Source organism: Squalius cephalus, assembly GCF_949319135.1.
Source record: "Squalius cephalus genome assembly, chromosome: 11".
Classification (NCBI taxonomy): Eukaryota; Metazoa; Chordata; class Actinopteri; order Cypriniformes; family Leuciscidae; genus Squalius; species Squalius cephalus.
This window is the reverse complement of record NC_137132.1, coordinates 4,963,225-4,988,794: the sequence shown is the minus strand read 5'-3', so window position 1 is coordinate 4,988,794 and position 25,570 is coordinate 4,963,225. Positions and strand designations below refer to the sequence as shown.

Here is a 25,570-nt window from a genome sequence, read left to right as displayed (position 1 = left end):
CACAGATTAGATGCCTATGCCTCTTGGCCTATGTTGCTTGGTCCCTAATTGTTGCTGAAACATGCAGTCAGTGTCCAGTACGGTATGAGAACAGGCAGAATGGTATGTATTAGTAAATGTAAGTGATGCAGATGGAAGTTATATTGTTTCTGTTCATTAAATGCCATGGCAGCTCTTTTGTAATACCATTGTTTTTGCTCTTATTACAGATCGCAACAAAAGGCGTCAGGAGATTACTCAGAAGATTGGCCAAGAAAAGAAGCGCTTGCTAGATGAGATCCAGAGATACAACCAACAACCTGATGGTGATCCTGTGGACACACACTCAGTTGTGCAGAAACTCTCCAACAAAGCTGCAGAGAGCATGATCTGGCCTTGGCAGGAACACAACACAGGTGTTGTATTAATATTTAACTTTGTGTTTATTTAAAATGTATCATCATCAAATTAGTTTATTAATGTATGATGTTTTCATTCCTTCAGACGGTATAGACATTCTCGCCAAGAAGAAGCTTTTTGACCAACTAATGCTGGTCTCACGACTGCCAGAAGAAAAGCAGATCCTGAAGGAGATGATGCAGCACTGTCAGCTCTAGGGGTGGGGATCTCTAGGCTCACGATTCGATTCGATTACCATTCAGAGGGTAACGATTATCCATGCATCTTTTTTTTTTTTTTTTTTGACTACTTGGTACTTTTAAAGCAAAGTATTTATGATGATCCATAACGAATTTACTTCCAATACTTCCTATATTACTTTTATTAATAAAACAAATGGAAGTGATTTGGAAAGTCAACTGTAATGTTACATTTGCCAGCATATGTCCCAACATTGCAAAGAACCAACAGGAAAATAAATGTGTGCCTGTACTAGCAGCGTACTTGTAGTAAATGATTACAAACTTCAGCATATTCTGAATCTCTAGCATTTAATACTACTAGACTTCTAATCTAACCAACATCCTCTTGTTATTTCCAATGAGCAATATAATCCTTCAGACAAAAAACATTTTGCTGTAGCAAATTCACAAACAGTTTTCGTTCAGAAATATAGAATGATGTTCCAGCACACTGTTAGACTTTTCTGTAATTTCTACAGTTATTTACTTTAAATCCCCCAGTATTATACTGCTATTTCTCTTTACAGTAAATAACTGTGATTCCCATTGCATCATGGGAATTTTTCGTGACGTCTAACACCACATACAGAGACTTACTGTATTTTTTAAATTTGCTGTATACTACTGTATTTGACGTAACTGCCTCTCTGGCTGGCCTGGCACCATTCCACCGTGCTTTTTATTTCCTAATTTTTGCCTTACACCGCGTGTCTACAACGCTATAATAGCCAGAGGCTGTCTATATTGGACACATTGAAGCGACCGGACCTTTAAATGCAAACCTGTTTATCCCTTGTCTGAAATAGCGCGAGCGCTTGGACTCGTATCGGACTACGTCAGAAATATATAACGGCCGCGGCGCATCACTACACTGTCTGGGATTTGTCGTGTCGCGTCAGAGCATCCAGTGTAGTTAATAACTTCACTGGGGTCTGTATTTTGTTGGATCGCGACGTTCGTGTCTGGCCCGGGGAAGAGACGGAATTCACTTCACCGAGAGAGAGAGATCAGCAAGCAAGGTAAAAAAAAACAAAAAAACATTCTGTGTGTGTTGATAGGATTGTGCCCAGTTTAACCTATGTTATAACGTTAACGTTAGCCTAATGTTACTCGTCGTCAACATGGCGGTAACGAACTTTACCATGGTAAACTGAGCTAACGTTTCATTTTACACACTTGTTAGATTATTGAATTGTCGAGTTAAAATATGCCAACGAGCAACTCGTTTACATTAACAATAAATGTGAATAAACTAATGTGAAATTCTGTTTATAGCCTAATGTTGGCCTACTGATGAGAACCTTTATAGTTTTAGCATTAGTTTGCAAACTATACCATATTATAGTTTTTTTTATTTATTTTTTTATGGAATTTAATATTTACTTCCATTTTTGTGTTTAAAGGCAACTGCAACAAAGCGCCAATTCGCGCCAGTGACTTCTAGCAAGATTCCAGAGGTAGGCCAGCCCATTTGTGATATATTTTGAGATAAGTTTGCTGAAATGATTAGCATACGCTATGTGAAAATTGCTTTTGAGCCACTGGTGCAGACTAGGTAGCTTACAATATCTTATAAAATCTCTATAAAATTGGCTAACTTTATATCAAATAAGTGACCTTTGCATTATGTCTAACTTTATTACACAGCAAATGAACCAATCAGAAGATGGACCATTGTCTTTGTTCAGTCTCACCAGATTAAATGTATCCAGGTAAGCACTGCAGTAAAACTCTCACTAATTCATTCATACCAAATCTAGCATTCTAAACAACTTAAGTTTATATTTTTGCATTATTTTGATATTTTATTAGCCAGAAGACTCTACCATTGCAGTCCCACCTGACTAGGAAGGTCCTAATATCAGCGCACAGGTGGGTTAGGCCTAACTACTGTAGGAAGGAGAACGATCATCACACAGTGATTTCTTGCATGTATCTTACTGTGTATTTGTCTCAAACAGGTACTCCTTCACTGCAGATGAGCTGAAATGGGCTAAAATCATCGATTTCAGTCGTTCTATATGGATCTCAGCATTTTTGGACAGAATTTAGGATTTGTAAGTATTAAAATTTAATCTGGCATAATTTAATTTAGTTCTTTTGTATGCTATTTATTGACAAAAGCTGTTTACAAATATATATTCTTAAGTTTTTGTGAAAATAATAATAAAAATGAACAAAAAAGGAGGTTAAAAATAATGTGACACTAATATTCTCTCTCTCTCTCTCTCTCTCTCTCTCTCTCTCTCTCTCTCATATAGTTTTGGAACCGGGCTCTCCTCTGAAGGACTGAGTACATTTGTGTTTGTGGGCACGCATGCAGACCAGGGAACACTCTGATGTTGTCAATCAAGTTCTGAACAGGAACCAATCTTTGGAGAAGTTCATTTAGTCACAAAGGTGGACAAAAACATTGTGTTGGCTTTTTAAAGATTATTTTGATGATGACTTTGATGACCTATGCTGTAGAAAAGATGGAGTAGACAGTCAGACATTGATAATAATAACAAATGTTTCTTGAGCATCAAAGAGACTTCTTTCAAAAACATTAAGACACTTAAATACTCCTTTTGGCCACCAGTGTACATGAATACAACACATTTTTGGAAATAAGTGAAATTATTTTTAAGGTGGGGTTATGTGTCTTGTATTGTGAAAATAACTGTGTTTTGTCCTGTTTTGGACATTTCCTTTTTGAATGCTTAAAAATTTATTTATATTCTTATTTTATGAATGTAATGGTTGATATTTCATTATAATACTTGTATAAGCTAAACAACCAATGACTCTACATTCATTTAGTCAAATGCTAATGTTCCCTTTCGTCAGCAGGGAACTCCGACGCCTCGTCGGGGGAGTTCCCCTGACGAATTGGGATCACGCTGGGGAGACCAATTGCCTTCGAGTGAATTAAAACGAGCCAATGAACATTGGCATGCAACATTTGCATTCCGCAGCCCGCCTACCAGCGTGGGTATAAAGCCCGGAAGCAAACATTGCATCATCGCTTTTTGCTTCGGAGCCGACCGGTTGTGTCCTCTCTGAGTGAATGAGCTTAAGATTGTATCTTTCTTACGCTCTACGAGTCTGCTGTTTCAGGAGGGGATCTCTCTGTGTTGGTGAGACGGCGCTTCAGCGACCACGCGATTCCTGTCTGCCGGCTGCGTCCACACTGTTAATTCAAAAGCTGTTTTCACAGCTGGTAAACGGTTGAGTGCGCACAGCGGGCTTGCAGTTTCCCCGCTGTGTCGCCGCGGTGGATCCCTGTGTGCTTCAGCACAATAAAGAGAGTACTTTCTTCCTGAAAGAGCAACACGAGTGAAGATCGCGTCCTTTTCAGGATGACGTTTCACTCGTGTGTTTCTGGATGCGATCGTTTCCTGTCCTCATTGACGGCCACGACCGCTGTTTCACATGCCTAATCGGTGTGTTGAAGCTGCGTTCGTGGGTGGTTCATGTTCTCTCATGAGTGCATGACCACGTCGGCACGTTGTTCGTCTCCCCTTTTTAAAGGATCGAGCCGTTCAGCGTGCCGTGTGCCGTCGAGCGCCGGCTGACAGCGCGGGTTGTCACGGCAACTCAGCGCGCGTCATTCGACGCTCTAGATGCGCGGCCGAGACTCGTGTGCCTCTACGAGGTTGAGTCCCATTTGCTTGTTCCCCAATTTAGTTCCTTTTCTAAAAAGAGGACTACTTTGGTTAATGAGCATTTGGTGGTCTGAGGGTTACAGTGCGGAATGTCTCGCCAGGTGAAAGACCCTCACGAGCTTCCTACTCCTCTAGCGCATCGCAAACATGCTTAGACTGTGTTCGTGGGTGGTTTATGCTTTCTTATGAGAGCATGACCACGTCGGCACGTTGTTCGCCTTGCCTGCAGGCTTGAGTGCTCAGCGTGCCGTGTGTCATCGAGGCGATGGCCACGTTCACTGTCTTGCATGCCTGGTTGACGGCCACGATCACTGTTTCACATGCCTAATCAGTGTGTTGAGACTGTGTTCGTGGGTGGTTCATGTTCTCTCATGAGTGCATGTCCACGTCGGCACGTTGTTTGTCTCGTCTTTCTCGTAAAGACTTCAGCCGCTCAGCGTGCCGTGTGCCGTCGAGGCTTTCGGATGGGGTTCTGGTCCTTCTCATGAGGGACCGAGCATTTCATTCGGGGCTCCAGGGAGGACAGATGTCGATTGCTACATCGGAGAAAGGGCTGTTATACTCTGAAAATGATGCTGAGTTCCTACTATAATGGTGTGTTCTCATGCTGAAGGTTCAGACTTGACAGCCACACTTTCCTGGGCTATTCTAAAGTGCCTGGATGTGTGTGAAAAATTTTGGCAGTACGGAAGCTTTTTGGTGCCAATATGGCAAGCCAAACATGCCTAAATCTGCAAAAGTTTTTCCTCTCTCACTACCCCTGCACTTTCACTGCACGTGGGTAGTTCTGACTCGGGGTGGAGCTGCGCTTAGTGACTGACCGTGATTAGTCACAACGCTGGCCCTCGGTCAGACGATGTCCACACTAGTGGTCCAGGAGCGCCTCAAAACCAGCCCGCTCAGAGTTGTTTCCCCCTAGCAAAAGGTAAGGAAATAACTCTGAGAGAAGCGACCAGAGTATGTGACGTCTGCTCTTCGGGAGTGCGTGTCATCACCACTCCTTCCCCCGGGGGAGGGCCGGGTGGAGAATTTTGTTGTGTTCCGCCGCTGGTCATCCAGTCAGCGGTACCCAGTTTGAGCAGTCCACTTCCTCTAAGTCGCTCACGGGCCCCAGCGCTCAGATGGCAGTGAGGGCTTCGGCCTTGTCACTCTCGTCTCTCGCTGGGTGAGGCGGAAACCAGGACTCGATGCCCCCGGGCCTCGCTCCTCGTTTCCCCTCACGGTCGAGACTGGCAGTAAAATAAGACCAGTCTCCTCCGTCCGAGAGGGTCAGAATGGCAGTGCGCGCCGCCCCTGAGCTGCGCCGCTCTCGTTCCCCTCTCCCCAGCTCTCAGATAGCAGTGGCGCCACCCCGGTCACGTCACTCATGTCTGCCGCTGGGCGGGAAGGTACGGAGACCAGCAGCTGCCCTTGGGCCTCGCTCCTCGTCTCCTCCCCTTCTCTCGCCAGGCGACAGCCCGCAGCAGAACACTCTAGGGTCTTCTCTGCCGTCTGTCCCCGGGTGGAAGCAGGTAGGTGTTGTCCAAGCACACACCCAGGCCCCGCTCTCGGCCGCTACAATGCCACCGGAGCCGTGTCCCTGCCTTCCGCCTCGCTGCCCCTCCGCGGGTACGCCGGCGGTGCGGGTGGGCTCGTTGCGGCAGTTTCTCGGAGCCTGGCTAGCGCTCCCGAGGCCGTCGCACTGGCTCATCCACACCATCCGGCTCGGCTATGCAATTCAGTTTGCACACCGGCCTCCCAAGTTCAAGGGCATCCACTTCACCCGTGTGCGTCCAGTGGATGCTCCTATCTTGCGGAAAGAGATCGACGCCCTGCTGGCGAAGGACGCGATCAAGCCGGTCCCTCCAGCCGATATGAGGTCAGGGTTTTACAGCCCTTACTTCATTGTACCCAAGAAAGGCGGTGGGTTACGGCCAATCCTGGATCTGCGAGTATTGAATCGGGCCCTGCACAAGCTCCCGTTCAAGATGCTCACGCAGAAACGCATTTTCGAATGCATCCGTCCCCGGGATTGGTTTGCAGCGATCGACCTGAAGGACGCGTACTTTCATGTCTCGATTCTTCCCCGACACAGACCATTCCTTCGGTTTGCTTTCGAGGGTCGAGCATATCAGTACAAGGTCCTACCCTTCGGGCTGGCCCTGTCGCCCCGTGTCTTTACGAAAGTCGCGGAGGCGGCCATTGTTCCCATGAGAGAACAAGGCGTTCGCATTCTCAACTACCTCGACGACTGGCTCATTCTGGCACACTCGCGAGAGATGTTGTGCGATCACAGGGACATGGTGCTCCGGCACCTCAGTCAGTTGGGGCTTCAGGTCAACTGGGAGAAGAGCAAACTCTGCCCCGTGCAGAAGATCTCTTATCTCGGTATGGAACTGGACTCGGTCGCTCAGACTGCGCGCCTCACGGAGGAACGCGTCCAGTCAGTGCTCAACTGCCTCAAGTCCTTTCGAGGCAGGTCAGCGGTTCCACTGAAACAGTTTCAGAGGCTCCTGGGGCATATGGCAGCCGCAGCCGCAGTAACGCCGCTCGGTTTGTTGCATATGAGACCGCTCCAGCACTGGCTTCACGATCGAGTCCCGAGGTGGGCGTGGCAGAGCGGCACGTTCCGGGTCAAAGTCACCCCGCACTGTCGCCAAACCTTCACCCCTTGGTCGGATCCTGTGTTTCTACGGGCCGGAGTGCCCCTAGTCCAGGTTTCCAGGCATGCTGTGGTATTCACAGATGCTTCTGCCAAGGGTTGGGGGGCCACGTACAAAGGGCATGTAGTCTCGGGTCTGTGGACGGGGCCCCAGCTGCATTGGCACATCAACTGCCTAGAGTTGCAAGCAGTACGCTTGGCCTTGTGTCGCCTCAAGGGGTTTCTCAGACACAAGCACGTACTGGTCCGTACGGACAGCACTGCGACCGTTGCGTACAAGAACCGACAAGGTGGTCTGCGCTCCCGTCGTATGTCGCGACTAGCCTCCCACCTCCTCCTATGGAGTCAGAAGCATCTGAGGTCGCTTCGTGCCGTTCATGTCCCAGGGGAATTCAATTGTGTGGCCGACGAGCTTTCACGTCAGCCTCCCCTTCCGGGAGAATGGCGACTCCATTCCCAGGTGGTCCAGCTGATTTGGCGAATCTTCGGAGCCGCACAGGTAGACCTGTTTGCCTCTCCAGACACGACCCATTGCCAGTGATATTACTTCCTGACCGAAGGAACTCTCGGCACGGATGCCCTGGCACACAGCTGGCCCCGGGACTTACGCAAAGATGCGTTTCCCCCAGTGAGCCTTCTTGCACAGACCCTGTGCAAGGTCAGGGAGGACGAGGAGCAGGTCCTTTTGGTGGCCCCATATTGGCCAACCCGGACTTGGTTCCCAGAACTCATGCTCCTCGCGACAGCCCCTCCTTGGCCGATTCCTCTGAGGAACGACCTTCTTTCTCAGAGACGGGGCACTCTATGGCACCCGCGTCCAGATCTCTGGAAACTCCATGTCTGGTCCCTGGACGGGACGCGGAGGTTCTAGATGGCCTGCCACAGGCAGTGGTAGATACCATCTCTTCAGCTAGAGCCCCCTCTACGAGGCGCCTCTACGCTCTGAAGTGGAACCTGTTCGTCAGCTGGTGTTCTTCCCACGGGGAGAACCCACGAACTTGCCCGATCAGAGTCGTGCTCTCCTTCCTACAACAGGGGTTGGAGCGAAGGCTGTCTCCCTCCACCCTCAAAGTGTATGTTGCCGCAATAGCCGCACATCACGATGTAGTTGAAGGTAAGTCCGTGGGGAAGCACGACCTGGTCATCAGATTCCTCAAGGGTGCTAGGAGGCTAAATCCACCTCGCGACTTGCACCCTGTACCCTCTTGGGACTTAACTTTAGTGCTTAGAGCGCTCCAAAGTCCTCCTTTTGAGCCTTTGACGACAGTTGAGCTTAATATCCTGTCCATTAAGACAGCGCTCCTGTTAGCATTGGCTTCCTTCAAGAGGGTAGGGGATCTGCAGGCTTTTTCGGTCGACGAATCGTGCCTAGAGTTCGGGCCTGGCCTTTCTCATGTTACATTGAGACCCCGGCTCGGATATGTGCCCAAGGTTCCTACCACTCCCTTCGCGGACCAGGTAGTGAACCCGCAAGCGCTGCCCCAGGAGGAGGCAGACCCAGCCCTAGCTTTTCTCTGTCCCGTCCGGGCCCTCCGGGTTTATATAGACAGAACGCAAAGCTTCAGGACCTCAGTTCAGCTCCTTGTTTGTTATGGAGGCCAGCAGAAGGGGAAGGCTGTCTCCAAGCAGACGTTAGCCCACAGGCTAGTGGATGCTATCACCAGGGCTTATGAGTCCCAGGGTGAGCCCTGCCCACCCAGGTTGCGGGCTCACTCCACTAGGAGTGTTGCCGCTTCCTGGGCTCTGGCACAAGGCACCTCGCTAACAGACATTTGTAGAGCTGCGGGCTGGGCGACACCGAACACATACGCTAGGTTTTATAGCCTACGTGTGGAACCGGTTTCCTCCCGAGTACTTGCTATGGCCAGTAATTAGAGGGAATAGGTGTGTCGGCTTGCGACGCCATTCTGTGAGCGGATACGTGCGTCTTTTGCTCCGTTGGTTACCCAACAAACGGCTAACCTCGTGAGTTCCTCCATCACCCCCTCCGGTGCCAGGCGTTGCGGACCGCCGGCACCAGGTCTGCTACCTTCAGTAAGGAGTTGCTAGTAGACTGGGTGCCTTTTCCAGTGGTCCCTGCGGTGACCCATGATTGCCACGTGCAGTTCAGCCGTGTCTTCCCCTTGACAGACTCATTCTGTCGTCCCTGTTGAGTACGCTCCTCACTCCTCCGGACTGGGACTATCTTCAAGGACTGCCATATGTTTCACTACCCTACGTGGTTAGTACATGTGTGTATTTGAGGGCCTTCCTCTAGGCTGCCTCAGCTTCCGCAGCGTTCACCCCCCATTATTATTTTCCTTGGGGACGGGCACACTTTCCCAGTGTTAACCAATATCCACTGATTGGGTCTTGCGGAACAGCAGTGTGATTCCCTAGCTAGCTCCCGCAAAATTTCTGGAAGCTGCTGCAGGGCTGTAGCTTAGCTGGGCGCTGGAAGGGGCCAGCACCATGGCGTTTTGGTAGGGATCCCAATTCGTCAGGGGAACTCCCCCGACGAGGCGTCGGAGTTCCCTGCTGACGAAAGGGAACGTCTCGGTTACGTATGGTAACCCTCGTTCCCTGAGTCCAGGGAACGGAGACGCCTCGTCCCGTCGCCATGTTGCTGTACCTTCGCGGAGGGCTGGACACTGTTCGGCTCCTCAGCGAAAAGCGATGATGCAATGTTTGCTTCCGGGCTTTATACCCGCGCTGGTAGGCGGGCTGCGGAATGCAAATGTTGCATGCCAATGTTCATTGGCTCGTTTTAATTCACTCGAAGGCAATTGGTCTCCCTAGCGTGATCCCAATTCGTCAGGGGAACTCCCCCGACGAGGCGTCTCCGTTCCCTGGACTCAGGGAACGAGGGTTACCATACGTAACCGAGACGTTTTGTTTATGGTTTTATGTATGTTTTTAAAAATGTTTGCAGTGAAGGACAGCACATAATGTTAATTTAACACGTTTACACATCTTTGTGCTAACCTCTCTGACATATTTACTTTGTTAAAATCATTAACACAATGAATGAGTTAAAATTAACACAAAAAATGTTGTCTCTAAACTCACCCATTAATGTGTAAAAATTTCACACATCATTTCCAGCATTGGCATGTTTATTTTGTGATATATATGAAATGTTTTAAATAAAAAAATGGTATTTTGTGATAACTTTGTCTAATTGGTTTGTATGAAAGTAGTACTTATGTAGGATAAAAATAAAATTAATCATATACAGGGCTCGCAAAATTTCAAAATCGCTGGTAGCCCTTCGGGCAGGCACTCTTCAGATTTTGGTAGCCCGAAATGAATTTTACTAGCCCATATAAAAAGACTACAATTTTTAATGTAGAATATTTATGAGTCAAAACAATGAATCAAAAACTTTTTCAAAACACAAATATCAACAAATATGCATCTGGTAATAACTGAACTGAAATTTGTGTGACCAGTATGGAACATGAATCAGTCTGTGTCTGTGGCTCAGCCCCCAATGAGGGTATGATAAAATAAAATAAAAGTAACTCTTTAGTTTAGGGTCTAATACTCACTATTAACTAGTTTCATTAACATGGAGATGGCAGGGCTTTTTCATCACTGAGGTCCTGAATGTGAGATATGCTAGTTAGGGGGGTTCGGGGGCTCCCCCGAGAAAATTTTGATTCCTCTGATCTACATATGTGCATTTTAAGATGTTTTGAAGGGCAAACAAAATTGGGTAACAATAGCTTTAAAACCATGTAAGTGGGCAGCTGATTATTTTTCTCTCCTTATTTTTCGCATCACACTCCTATTCTCTTTGTTTTTCTCTTGCTCTGTCTCTTCCCCTCCTAAAGCTGAGCTTTGACTGATATAGGCTTTTCATTTTTGTCTGTCAGTGAAGAAAGTTAACAAAGGGTCAACTGACAGGTTGATTTATGAATCATTTTCTCAGACACGTTAATTTACTGAAAGCTACTAGGAAAGCTAGGTAGCCTAACTAAGTTTATTAAATTCATTCACAATATGTACACATTCATTACTAATCTTATTCTTAATACAGGGCCGTAGACAGGGCTTTATAATCAAAGAGGTCCTACATTTAAAGTTATTAGGGGGTTCAAATTTTTTATTTCTCTGATATGTCCATTTCAAGATGTTTGAAGGCCCAAAAAGGATAAGAAATAGCTTTAAAACCATGTCAGCGGGCAGTAGATGATACCTGCTCTCACTTCTTATCCATCACTCTTTCTTTTTCTCTCAGTCTCCTCATCTTGCCCTGGTTCTTCCCCACCTAAAGCTGAACTTTTTTAATTTACTGAAGGCTACAAATTGTATATTAATTCTCAACATGTACACATTCATTATTATTCTTGTGCCTATGATGAAAATGGCTTTGTTAATGCTAATGTCCCCTCACAATGACAGTAAACTAATTATTAGTCACATTACAGGCCTATTTTCAGTTCAAAATGGCGAAATTAGACAAAAGTATATTCATTTGCCTGATTATTTTTGTCATTTGTTTCACATTTATGACCTAAAAAAGCTGTTAAATATGAAATGTTTAGTTTAGCTACTTACATCTTATCTCGCACTTGACCGTAAACTGAAGCGAGTCGCTCTGCTCAAATTCGCGCTCAGCAGCTTCTTGTGAACATAAAGCCCGCCTACTTTGATTTGATTGGTCATCTCAAATATTCTGACATTGACGAGCACCACCGACCAATGAGTGACAGACCAATGAGACTCAGATGAACACACGCACACCCTGTTCTCTCTCTTTCTGACGTGCGCGCCGCTGCGGATTGAAGATAAATAACGCGCTGAATCTGATTATAACAAGACTGAAGCGAACACTATTTCAGATAGCCCGTCGGGCAGGCCGGTTATGCATTTTGGTAGCCCGACTGGAAAACACAACGCCCCGGGACGTTGGGCAGGCGATTTTGCGAGCGCTGATATATCAAAATTATCAAATCTAATTTATATTTAGTACAAATAAAAATAATTACAGTAGTGTACTGATTAGCTTAGTTTTTACAGTAATGCACTGTACTGATTAGCTTCGTTTTTACAGTAATGCACTGTATTACACAAAACTGAAATGCGGTTTGGTACTGTAACTCTTAATTACAGTAAGTTACTGTAAAAAACCTTGAAAAGTCTAACAATGCAGCTCTCATACACACATAATGCTTGTGGACTTACGCATATTCTGAATAATTAGTAACATACAAAGCCACTTTTATACACAACTAAAGAATAAAGAGTTATGACTTGAAATGTTTGCTGTATACCACAATCAAAAACAGCTTATACAAAAGAAGTGAATGAACATCTGCAGAGAGCACAGTCAAAATGTAACTTTTTGTGACTGGCATTGAACTGATACACACTGTGAGTGTTGAGGGCAGTGTAACGTGTGTATAACAGATCGGTTTACAGCATATTGATGTGAAAACTAAACAATACAGAAATCTCATACAGAAAATACTAAATAGCTCACAATGAAATTGCCAATTTTCCATATGTTACCCAGGTAGCCAGCGGAATCGGGCCAATCGCGGCTGAGTGTCGGCTCACTCGGCTGTGTACTGGCAGCGGCTCACCGGAAGTGACCAGCTCTGGCCCAGTAATGGTTGCCGGATCTGGCTAGGTTTTGGCTGTGTGTAGCTGGGCCGATTGTGGTTGAGAAATGGCGCATTAGGCACATTAAATTATAAAAATGCCACAATTCATAGAACTTCAAAAGGAGTTTTAAATTCATGATTTAATATAATTTTTTATATTAATATTTTTATTTTATTTTACCTGTTGCCATTAAAACTGTAACAAAAATGAATTCTAAATTAAAAATGTTGTACTGTAATAAAATATATGTGCCTATATTATTTATGGTTTAATGATATCAAGGATTAGCATGATGAACTTAAATGGGGTAGAGCAAATGGGAGACCAGGGCAAATACAATTATTATATTATTTTCATCATGTTGACATAAAAAATCCACAAGGACCATATTTGAGTTCCCATAATTTTTCAATGTGAGGAAAAATAGAGAGAGGCGGATTATGGCAAAAAAATAATAATAACAACAATAAATAATCTATATTGTATATAAAATAATTGGAATGACATACATTTTTTTTGTGTGTGTGTGTTTATTTTGTATTTGTTCATGTTTTTGTTAAATAAATCTGATGGGTATACCTACGAACTGAAGTTAAACCAAAACATTTGACTTTTAGTATATTTTTATATATTTTTATTATTAAAAGTGCCATACTAATAATAATTATTATTATTACTAGTAATAATTAGTAATAATTATTATTATTATTATTATTATTATTATTATTATATCCCATCCAAATGTACTTTGCTTAATGATAATAATAACAAAAAAAGAGAAAAATGTTTTTATTATTAGTAGTAGTATTACTATATCCCATCAAAATGGACTTTGCTTATAATAATAATAATAATAATAATAATAATAATAATAATAAAGAAAAAATATATATAAACGTAACTATTTCACACCAAGTGCAAAGACCGCGAAAGAACCAGATCGAGGGTATATAAGCAAGGGACACGCGCCCATCGCGCGCACAGCCGGACTCCCCTTTGGATGAGAGGTCATCGCCGGACTGAGAGTTTTACTGAGGTAAAGTATTTGTTGTATATATAAGTATAAAATGGACGGCCTTTCTGTTAAATCTAACTCTGTTAGATCTAGATCTTCTGTTCTCATAAACAATGGCTTTTCTGCCTTTTTTGTGGCTTTTTTCCCATATGGTACACTTTCAGCGCTGCTAATTACAGTTAATACCGTTATATCTGTCTGACGTCATTCACACTATATGGAGCAGATTTGCTAGGATTGAGAAAACCCGTTTCAGGTTCATGTTGGAAAAGTGAACGTTAGTTTTTTTTTAAAAGTAAGTTTACAATTATTAATAATATTTGGCTGCGTGAAAGTGTGGGAGTTCCTCTCTCAGGAGCGCGTGAACTCCTCTCTCACGCACTCTGAGCGCGAGCGCTCTCTCTGTTTACATTGAGAGAGTGAGTGAGAGACAGAAATGACTAAGCATACAGTAGCCTACCCGTGTGAGATTATAATAAAACAAATCAGTTTTTGTGTGTGTTTTCAGTGGTGCCCGTGAAAGAGACTGATGGCTGTGAATAAAATATAATATTCAGAAGTAAACAGTGTAGCTGACAGAGTATGTCAGAATGTTTATTTTTAAACCACAACCTTCTTGCTGCTTCTTTGACCGATAAATTTAATGATATCTTTAGCATTTCTATTCCAAACAACGTCAAACTTGGCGCTACTCGTGCCCGTAGCAAGACACCTGTCGAGTTTGAAATCCATTGAAGAACATTTGTTTTATATTTCCACACAAAGACGCGTGATATAGCCCACTGCTCTGCGCTTCGAGAGGGATGTGGGACACGAGCAGGATCTCACTGGCGATCTCTTTTCTGATATCTTCATGTTTTCTACTTGTTGTAAAAGGTCTGAAGTGGGAATTTTATCTTTCACAAGGGCAAGACATTTAGGCTATGTTTGATTTTGTGTTGCCAGAGAAAGTGAAACTAAAATCACGTGATTTACAAATGAACTCGACAAAAAAATGTGTTTTGGCGTACCACCACCACCGGGTTTGTCAAGTTTACCGGCACAGCCCTAGTTTATATTGTTAGATACAATAAGACCTGTGAAAAATAAGCACATAATCTAGGTATATATATGGCTTATTCACTTATCATAATCTTCTACAGCAATTGTCATTCACATTTTAACTATTTAACTAGTTCCCTATAATTAAAAATGTATTATTAGTATTAGTAATTTATTAGTAATTAAAATTACCCCATTTACTCACCCTCAAGCCATCCTAGGTGCATGACTTTCTTCTTTCAGACGAATACAATCTGAGTTATAATAAAAAAATGTCCTGGCTCTTCCAAGCTTTATAATGGAAGTGAATGGCCGTTTCTGTTGTGAAGTCCATTAAAGTGCATCTATCCATGATAAAAGTGCTCCACACGGCCCTGGGGAGTGAATAAAGGCCTTCTGAAGTGAAGCGATGTGTTCGTGTAAGAAAAATATCCGGCAGACGGCATACGCAAGTCGACTTACGCCAAAAGAGTAACACGTGACGATGAGTGACGATGCGCAGTTACAAACAAACAGGGCTGGACAACAAACTCAAGCTCCTCCAACATTTCTCTTCAGAAATTGTCGTTTTAGACTTTGATTCGTGACTGGTGTTTTGTTTTGCTCTATCCTCTGCACTTCTGCGTTCATCATTACGTTGTACGTCAGGTCAAGTGTTACTCTTTACTCGTTACTCATAAATTGGATAGAGGATGACAAAACTAACCTTTGGTACATCAAAAATATGATATTTGATAAACAGATCTCACTTGTTTGCTGTTATTAATCAGGGATAACTTGAAAATTCACATTTATCCTCCAGAACTCATTCTAACAACTTAATGTTTTAATATATTTCAGACCCAGTGGAAGTGAAAGAGCAAAGACAAGAACTGAAGTGAAATCTTTAGTTTCAAACTCCAGGAGTAGCAGCTGAAATCTGTTAAAGAGGAGATTGAAGACATGAGTTATCCAGAACCATCCAGAATAAAACATGAAGATACTGAGGAACAAATAGGTTGGTGTCCATTCTTGATTCTTCATTGTTGACTGTGTAATGAATTAGCTCTATGAAATATTAATAATCAATAATAACTGGTTATAAGTTATTATTTAACTTAATGTAGTAAAATTAATATTACAATCAACGCACCTGTTTGTCTTGTGAACACTCAGCGTTAATTGTTTTTTAATTCTAAGAAATATTCAATTCCGGGGAAGGGAAATGTCTTTTCTTACTGTACAGTACTAAGAGCTTGTAGTCCAAATCTAAATCGTAAAGTAAACTTTGTTGCAAGCAGAGAATCCGAACCAAATACATATTGTGCACAAGTTTTATTAACTAAATCACAAACATAACATAACTAAACTAAACAAAACATACAACAATGGTACATTCCTAAGAGTGGGCTTTGAAGCTTATTTGTTAAATGTAATAGTTATGTGTCTGATTGTCTCAGTCGTTACAACTGCTTTGGTAGATGTGAATTAATAATCAGTATATGGATGATAAATGATGAAATGCATCTAAATCATAACCTTGTATATAGCAGTTGTCAAACATGTTTTAACTATATTAACAAGTGAATCACAGAACAAAACTTTGCCACATAAAATATCTTATACCTGATCTCTTTTGCTTTCTGCTATGAAATCAGGGTTCACTTGAACTGATTCGAACTGTATTTCTGTGTATTTTAGACCAGGTGAGAGTGAAAGAGCAAAGACAAGAACTGAATGAAGTGAAGGAGGAACATCGTAACTTTACAATTCAGAGAACAAAAGCCAAAAAGACGCACACCTGCACTCAGTGTGGAAAGAGTTTCACACGGAAAGGACACCTTAACACACACATGAGAATTCACACTGGAGAGAAACCGTATACATGCACTCAGTGTGGAAAGAGTTTTTCTCATTCATCAACTCTCAGTGTTCATCTGCTCCATCACTCTGGAGAAAGACCATTTAACTGTGATCAGTGTGGTAAAGATTTTATTTCATCATCAGATCTAAAACAACACCTGATAGTTCATTCAGATGAGAGGCCTTATGTGTGTTCTCTCTGTGGAAAGAGTTTTTCAAGGTTGGACAATTTTAAACTGCACCAGAAAACACACAATGAAGTGAGAGATCATGTGTGCTTTGACTGTGGGAAGAGCTTTACTACATCTGCCTGTCTGAAACAGCACCAAATAATTCATACTGGAGAAAAACCTTACAAGTGCTCATATTGTGACAAGAGTTTCACTCGGTCTGGATCTCTGAAAGTACATGAGCGAGTTCACACTGGAGAGAAGCCGTACGACTGTACTCAGTGTGAGAAGAGTTTCACCACATCAAGTAATCTATGGACTCATATTAGAAAGCATTGTTCTGTGTCACAGCGAGCAAATGTTTTGACTGACAATGTGTGATTTTGTGAGTAAAAGGTTTCTACAGATCCAATAATTAAAATAAACTGAGATTTAGATAAAGCAAACGTATAAATTAAATAAACCTTGAGTTCTGTGACGTTAGTTTTGTGGAAGTTGTTTTTGAGTTGTAACTTTCTGACTTGTCATTTAGCTGTCAGTGTAAGGCAGTTCTTTGTCTCTAGTAAAGCAATAAAAACGTCCTGTTGCACAAAGCCGGCTTCAGTTTCTAACAGGTAAAGTTCGAGATTAGTTTGAGCAAAGTGGATTGGTTTTTAGTTGTGTTCATCATCATGGTAACTTACGCTACACAGCTAAGCTGCTCTGGAGCAGGTTTTATTCTGGGTTAGAGATCGCAGACCAAAACTGGACCAATCAGTGCAGTGACATGTATCTGATACAATAAAGCCACTCCCCCTGTATCTCTCACTCCAAATCAAAGCAGTTTATAGTGTGAAACAAACTTTAGAGACCAAATTGTCCATCTTTTGCTGCTAATTATTCATTATATTTATGAATTATAATTACTTTTGATTGATGAAATATATTCATGGAGTTATTATAGCCTAATTAACCCTTCAAACAGGTAAGTAAGGGCAGCAATCTTTTTTTTTTTTGTAATGAGATCACGGTGTTAACTGTATTATTTTAATTATTTCAGTGTGTCTGTTACATGGGGCCATGTGTCAAAATGGCAGCGTAATGCGTTAGAATGAGTTGTTAGTGGAACCGTGCGCTGCTCCGTTAGCACAGCTGGAATCCTAACATTGACATTAGTCTAAGCTAACTTCTACTGTATGCCTGTTGCAATTTGAAATAAATAAAAAACAGTTTTTAATCATGTTTTGACATGGGTCTTCAGCTTTTAGACATGGCTGATGACAGCACTACAAATCAACAGACTGATGCTGCGTTCCAGTCCTCTTTTAGACACGCACTTGCGAACTTCCCTAAGCACTTCCCCTCGGGGGAATCCCTGCCGCCATTTTGAAGTGCGTTCCACTTCGTGAAGTGGACGAGGGAAGTTTATATGGACAGACCCTCGTTCCCTCGATTTTGACCAAGGGAGCGAGTCTACTTCAAAAGTACACTTCAGGCACCTATATGTCCCACAATGCAGTATGATTGTGACGTCCCCACAGATCTCATCTAATCATCACCACAACAAACAACTCTATGATATATTAATTATATATTTTTTTTAATTTAAAACAACCCAAACACACCTATAAACATTTGGATGCTGCATTACACAAATTCTTAAAGGAAAAAAAAATGCAAATAATAAATCAACTCCATAGCTGATTCCAAGTGATCAAGGGCTTAGGACGTTCCAGTTCAGCCCGCCGCAGTTTCCGCCAGTAGTGGGCACTCGTGCAACGTAAGCAATGATGTACATCCGAGTGAACGAGACGGAGGGAAGTTAGCGAGTGAAGGGCATGACAATTTTGGACTAGAACTCAGCCTGAGTTAGTGTTTGCTAACGTTTTTAGCTAAAGTAGCATGGTTAGCCTAAGCCTACGGGACCCCCCAGGGGTCAATAATGTGGACTAATCAGTGCGTATGGAATAATTCAGGCACGCGCAGACATTACTAGTTGCTTGCAGATGCATGATACTGTAGGGTTGGATTAGACTCCTATCCCCAAGATATTTGATTTCTAATGTCATCATATATAGTGCATTTTACCTAAATTGCACATTGTTGGTTTGATTGCTTCTATTGCTCTCTTCATTTGTAAGTGGCATTGGATAAAAGCATCTGCTAAATTATTAAATGTAAAGGAAAATTAAGCAAGATTTGGACTAGACCCTTTGTCTTCAGCTGAAAAACAGTAACCGCTTACAAAAAAAAAAAAAAAAAAACATGAATCTGTAATTGATAATAATAGCTAATATGTTAGGTGACATAATTGTAGCCTTGGTAAAATAATCAATTGAATACAGAAATATCATTATAGTTACAACCAAAGGTTGTAATGAAAATCTGCATTCTCCTGCAAATAGTCAGACACCACTATCCTCTACCGGAAAATGTAAAATTGTAATCTTCATATCACTAGCCTGACGTCGTCATACTCTGATTCTAGTCAGAATGTGAGTCTGATACTGCTCCATTGGGCTGTGATTATGGGGCGTGTTTCAACCGAACCAGGAAAGAAAATGCCTCTGCACTCAATTGGATAGACCTACAACCAATTAGAGCAACAGAGAAAGTGACGTATGTTTTTCATTCATTTTTCCGGTCGACAAATGCCTTGATCGCGGTCGATATCTTCTATAACAGACGCACTGGCGGGATCTACACATGATGTTTTATAAGCAAAGTTCGGGAGGAGCACGTTCAAATAATCAATCCAATCAACTTGTCATCAAACAATTACCATGTCTACCCTATCAGCATGAGAGGAAGCATATATTTATTCACTCTGTCAACTCACCTAACATTCCTTGACAGTTTTCAGCATCCCTCCACTCACTCTCGGCTTGTTCTTCCACAGCCTGGAATACGGGGGGAATACTTTGGGTTCGGGCCGAATGCCAAGCCCGGAGCCTCTCCTCGGACAGCACGCCAAATATGCATTTATTCTATCTGACTTATTTGTAAGTGTGAACTCGTGAAATCTCAATTCTCCAGCGGCAGTCATCTTTGTTGTAAACAAATTCAACCCAAGGACTTCTGGCAAGATGGCGGACCGGGAGATTTAGACTAGGCACCCATCTGCAACAGAACTCAATCATGTTGACTAGCATAGCTAACGCTGTCGAGTTCAACGCAGCAGAAATTAAAGATTGCAAAACCCAGTTACAATCGACTGTTCGCGACGTATCGGCTGTAAAGAAAGACAACGCAGATAGAGCTAATGGAGCGTGTGAGCTAGAACGATACAAACGGCGGTGGAATCTTAGGATTCGAGGACTAAAAGAAAAAGAAGGTGAAGACATACGTGAGGCGGTTAAAATCTCACCATCATGGTCCTCGAGATTGCATCGAGATGTGCTGTGAAGAATGACCAAGGATCACGCGATCTGCAAAGAACTTCGTACCAGCTTCATCGAAGACTTCTGCAAAGCCGATAGGGAGACCCGAGCGTGCATACTTCAGAGGTGATGCTGGATACATTAACGGACAGAGAGTCACTTAGGAGCACACAAGGTAACGTGATAGGATCAAAGCGGCCTTGTTGTTCAAGGTTTGGAAAGGCCTTTTGACTTTATGATCATTTTGGATGGTTTCATCTACATTTATTCCATACTTAAGGGACATTGCCTGTTTGGGCTTCTTTTCTCATTTTTCAGAACGTAGTCTGTTGGACATTAATATTTTCTGACGGTTGTTAGTTAGTTTGTTTGTTTGTTATGATTTTTTTTTTTTTTTTTGCCGTGCAAGAGAGAACTTAAGAGGAAATCAATATTTTTGTTTTGCAAGGGCGAAAAAGCACTCTTTATTTTGTTGCAAGAAACACTCAAAACCAGAGGATGAAAAGTTTTGGGTAAACCAATGGGGTGACAAATGTATCTTTGATCATGGGTCTACTAGATCAGCAGGTGTGGCCATCTTGTTCTGTAATTCAGTAATTCACCTGGTAAAATAGTGACATCTAGATTTAGCAATAATGGTCACTGGCTAATTTCTGTTCTGAAAATGGATGATCATTGGAAACAGAAACTAGATCTATAGAAAACTATGAACTAAGGATTTCCCTTTTTTCCTTAATCCGCAAGAGCACCACGTGTTACTTCTGTCCGTTCAGAGGATATAGTTTTTTTTTTTCATCTTTGAAAGTTTGGCCTATTGGTGGAGCTACAATAAAGGTAATGGGGTCACCAAATTCGATGTGTGGAATGGATAGGGCACATAATACCCCATCAATGACTCTCATATAGAAAGACTGTGGACTATGGACTGTCATAAACACACAATCTTGAAAAATTATGATAAAAAAAGATGTCAAGTCAAGTCAAGTATATTTGTATAGCGCTTTTCACAATACAGATTGTATCAAATCAGCTTCACAGTATTAATTAAAATAATACAACAAGGTTTGTTTCTAGTGGAATTTATTGATTGATAAAATAAAATTAAATATCCCCAAAATATCCCCAACTGAGCAAGACAAAGGCAACAGTGGCAAGGAACCAAAAAACTCCATCAAGTGACCTAATGGTGTCCTAAAACTCCATCAGGTGACCTAATGGAGAAAAAAAACCTTGGGAGAACCCAGGCTCAGTCGGGGGCCAGTTCTCCTCTGGCATTTATGAACTAGAGGCCGGATTGTAGTTTGAACTGTAAGATTAAAAATATTATATGAATGCCTGGCCGAAAAGATGCGTCTTTAATCTAGTTTTAAACTGGGAGAGCGAGTCTGAGCAACGAACAGTATCAGGAAGGCTATTCCAGAGTTTTGGAGCTAAATGTGAAAATGCTCTCCCTCCTTTGGTTGATCTGGATATCCTAGGTATGACCAAAAGCCTCGAATTTATTGATCTTAAAGAGCACGATGGATTATAGGGCGATAGAAGATCCGTTAAATAGACTGGAGCTAAGCCGTTTAGGGCTTTATAAGTCAGTAGCAATACCTTGTAAATAATACGGAACTTTATAGGTAACCAATGCAGTGATGATAAAATCGGTGTTATATGATCATATTTCAGTATAGCAGTTTCAGTGCTATGGTGTGGCCTGAATCCAGACTGAAACTTTTCATAGATGTCATTTTCTTGCAAGAAAGAGCCCAGGTGAGCGGACACCACTTTTTCTAGTATTTTAGACATAAATGGAAGATTTGAAATGGGTCTGTAATTTGCTAGATTATTATGATCTAATTGTGGTTTCTTAATGAGAGGTTTTATAACTGCCAGTTTAAATGTTCTTGGAACATGACCTAAAGATAAAGACGAGTTAATAATATTGAGGAGAGGCTCTTCCACTACAGGTAACACTTCTTTCAATAGTTTAGTTGGTATAGGATCTAATAAACATGTTGTTGTTTTAGATCAGAGGTCTTCATTCCTGCTCCTGGAGAGCCACTGTCCTGCAGAGTTTAGTTCCAACCCTAATTAAACACACCTGAATCAGCTCATCAAGCTCTTCAGAATCACTTGAGTATTCAAAGGCAGGTGTGCTGAAGCAGGTTGGAACTAAACTCTGCAGGACAGTGGCTCTCCAGGAGCAGGAATGAAGACCTCTGTTTTAGATGAAATGATAAGTTTATTTAACTCTTTTTGTTCTATAGTTGTAAAGCACTGTAATTGTTCTTGCGGGGTGATAATTGAGGCTGAATAATAAGGCGCGATTGAAGATTGAACGTTTAAAATTGTGGTTCTGGTGTTTTCTATTTTCTCAGTGAAGAAGTTCATGAAATCATTACTACTAAACTGCAACGGGATATTTTGTTCGGGTGATGTCTCTTTATTTGTTAGTCTAGCCACAGTGTTAAATAAAAACCTTGGATTATTTTGGTTATTTTCTATTAGTTTGCAGAGGTGCTCAGCCCTGGCCGCTTTTAGGGCCTTTTTATAACATGACATACTGTCTTTCCACGCGATTCTAAAGACCTCTAAATTAGTTTGTTTCCATTTACGCTCTAAATTACGGGTTTCTCTCTTTAGAACACGCTTAGTATTGTTGTACCATGGTGCTTTAATTTTCTCTCTGACCTTTTTTAATCTAATGGGTGCAACAATATCCAGTGTTCCAGAGAGAATGGTGCTCATAGTGCTAGTTAGTTCTTCTAATTCGTCTGTTTGTTTGGGTTCAGGCAGCAGCTGAGACAGATTAGATAAGCAATTTGAGAAATTATCTATGGTGGATGGAAGGATTGTTCTGCCTGGTCGATAACGCGGTGCCGCATGACATATTACAGCAGTACGTAATATGCAAGTTACCATATAATGGTCAGTGACATCCTCACTTTGTGGAATGATATCTATATCGGTTGGATCAGTTCCATATGATATAATTAAATCGAGTGTATGATTAAGACGATGAGTTGGTACGGTGACGTTTTGCTTGACCCCAAAGGAATTTAATAAATCTGTAAACGCAGCCCCTAACGCATCATTTGGATTATCTACGTGTATGTTAAAATCTCCAACAATTAATGCTTTATCGACATTGACCAATAGATCTGAGAGAAAATCTGCAAACTCTTTTAGGAAATCAGCGTAAGGCCCAGGCGGTCTATATACAGTAGCCAAGGCTAGAGATAATAGGGAATAGGAACATCTAAGAGCGTAACATTTAGTACAAGTACTTCAAACGAAAAACTTATAACCCGTTTTCTGAGTAACATTGAGAATATCTCTATAGATTGTTGCAACACCGCCGCCACGACCAATCAGACGGGGCTCATGCTTATAGGAGTATCCTGATGGAGTAGACTCATTTAGACCGAAATAATCATTTGGTTTAAGCCAGGTTTCAGTAAGGCAAAGTACATCGAAGCTATTATCTGTGACTATTTCATTTACAATAACTGCCTTAGATGTGAGTGATCTAATGTTTAGAAGACCTAGCTTTAGAAATTGTTTTTGTTTACTAATAGCAACATTTTCTGTTTTAATAACAATTAGATTTTTCCTAGATCCTGCAGTAGATTTATTATTTGATCTCACTAAACGAGGAATAGACACAGTTTCCGTGCAATGTTCTACAGTAGTATTTATATCAGTTAAATTGGTGCAGCAGAGACTATGATTTGGACTTTTGGTAACTAGTCATCTAACGGGTATTTAACATTTTGGAGATGTTATCCGACAGAAGATCCACTCCGAATCTGTTTGGGTGTAAGCCATCGGCACGGAAAAGCCTAGGACGCTCCCAAAACAGATTCCAATTATTTACAAAGAGCAGTTTCTGCTCATTGCACCATGACATTAACCATTCATTTAGCGCGAATAGTCTACTAAACTTTTCATGTCCTAGTCGGTACATGGGAAGCGGTCCTAACACAATAATCGTTGTTTCGGGCGATGTGCTGCGTACCGTATCGATCAGATTCCTGAAGTCTTTCTTCAGAACTTCTGTCTGGCGCAGCCTGATGTCGTTCACTCCCGCGTGCAGGACCACAGTTCCGACGCGCTTGCCACTGTTCAGAATCTCGGGAACGCGAGCGGCGATTTCAGAAACACGAGCACCAGGAAAGCAGTGACTGTGCACCTTACTTTTACCTAACGTAGCATGTACGTGTCGAACGATGGAATCGCCGATGATCATAGCATCGCGTTCTGTTTCGCGAAGAGGGGAGAAGCGGTTTTGTGTGGATATCTCGAAAACCGGGAGGGTCGGAGAGAGTCTTGGTCTAGACCTGACTCGCGTCTTCTGCTGCGGAACCATCCAGGCTTCGTGGTGGCGTGTTGGAGCCGGAGTGAACGAGACCATGGCTGATAGCGACCTCGGCGCTCGGGACCGATGCTGAGTAACGCACAGAGTAGACGAGGTCGGAATCAGCGGGTTAGTAACGTTAGTCACTGATTTGTGTGCATCGGCGCATGATGTTTCAAGAGCTAAACACCGGTCTCTCAGCTCGGCTTGTCTCACTAAAAGGTCGTGGATCTGTTTCTCAACAGCTTCCAGCTCAGACTGCAATGCGTGAAGTTCAAATGTGTCCTCACCTGCACCAAAAGGTAGACTACTTACATCTGATATATTCGCCATTTTAACAGATGGACAGTTAGCAACGACATTAGCAACGACGCTACCAGTGATGATATCAATATTAATACTAATTTATGACTAAACTCTTGGATATAATCCGTCTTTTTAGTGGTACGGGTGTAGAGTAGACGCACGATAGGCAAAAAAAAAAATGTTTGTTTGTAAGTGAGTGTGGAGAAGACGCGTTTAGCTGTGATCCACGGACGTAACCTATAAGAGTATCCGGCGTTGGATCACTAATAGGCTTGAGACGCGTCTGCTCAACAGTCCGCGTTGTAACTATGAGGTTTGAGCAGTAGTGCTTCTCAGTGAGGAAAAGTGGAAAATGTTCGTTGTAAGTGAGTTTAAAGAGAAAATCAAGAATTATAAATCAAATCGATAGAGCTCCAAAGACAACAACGTGTTCAGACGCGACGCATGCGCAAGACGCAAAGCAGACTTTCAAACAGATATCACACAGATTAGATGCCTATGCCTCTTGGCCTATGTTGCTTGGTCCCTAATTGTTGCTGAAACATGCAGTCAGTGTCCAGTACGGTATGAGAACAGGCAGAATGGTATGTATTAGTAAATGTAAGTGATGCAGATGGAAGTTATATTGTTTCTGTTCATTAAATGCCATGGCAGCTCTTTTGTAATACCATTGTTTTTGCTCTTATTACAGATCGCATCAAAAGGCGTCAGGAGATTACTCAGAAGATTGCCCAAGAAAAGAAGCGCTTGCTAGATGAGATCCAGAGATACAACCAACAACCTGATGGGGATCCTGCATGTGGACACACACTCAGTTGTGCAGAAACTCTCCAACAAAGCTGCAGAGAGCATGATCTGGCCTTGGCAGGAACAGAACACAGGTGTTGTATTAATATTTAACTTTGTGTTTATTTAAAATGGATCATCATCAAATTAGTTTATTAATGTATGATGTTTTCATTCCTTCAGACGGTATAGACATTCTTGCCAAG

General features: G+C 42.4%; 3 protein-coding genes across 6 annotated transcripts in view; 2 read left to right on the top strand and 1 right to left on the bottom strand.

Annotated features, from left to right (window-relative positions):
* The window catches only part of LOC307167486 (uncharacterized protein), a 565,869-nt gene that overhangs the window by 357,373 nt on the left and 182,926 nt on the right, over positions 1 to 25,570 (bottom strand). The gene's annotated exons all lie outside the window — the stretch shown is intronic.
* Positions 1 to 25,570, top strand: part of LOC307167501 (uncharacterized protein) — a 155,653-nt gene that overhangs the window by 89,234 nt on the left and 40,849 nt on the right. The gene's annotated exons all lie outside the window — the stretch shown is intronic.
* Positions 1,410 to 2,944, top strand: LOC307167773 (uncharacterized protein). 2 transcript variants are annotated; one of them, XM_079887066.1, is made up of 6 exons: positions 1,654 to 1,765; positions 2,024 to 2,077; positions 2,268 to 2,332; positions 2,433 to 2,492; positions 2,582 to 2,677; positions 2,882 to 2,944. In XM_079887066.1, the coding sequence occupies exons 1-5, from the start codon at positions 1,724 to 1,726 to the stop codon at positions 2,670 to 2,672; spliced, it is 312 nt and encodes a 103-aa protein (XP_079743192.1). In that variant the 5' UTR covers positions 1,654 to 1,723; the 3' UTR covers positions 2,673 to 2,677; positions 2,882 to 2,944. The 2 variants fall into 2 exon arrangements, 1 of the variants encoding a protein (XP_079743192.1); XR_013822866.1 differs by lacking the exons at positions 1,654 to 1,765; positions 2,882 to 2,944 and adding an exon at positions 1,410 to 1,639 and having other exon boundaries at positions 2,582 to 2,628.

Coding starts and splice junctions, on each gene's coding strand:
- LOC307167773 (XM_079887066.1), top strand. CDS start 1,724: ATGTTACTCGTCGTCAACATGGCGGTAACGAACTTTACCATG. Junction 2,078..2,267: donor CTTCTAGCAAGATTCCAGAG/GTAGGCCAGCCC, acceptor TTTATTACACAG/CAAATGAACCAATCAGAAGA. Junction 2,333..2,432: donor ACCAGATTAAATGTATCCAG/GTAAGCACTGCA, acceptor ATATTTTATTAG/CCAGAAGACTCTACCATTGC.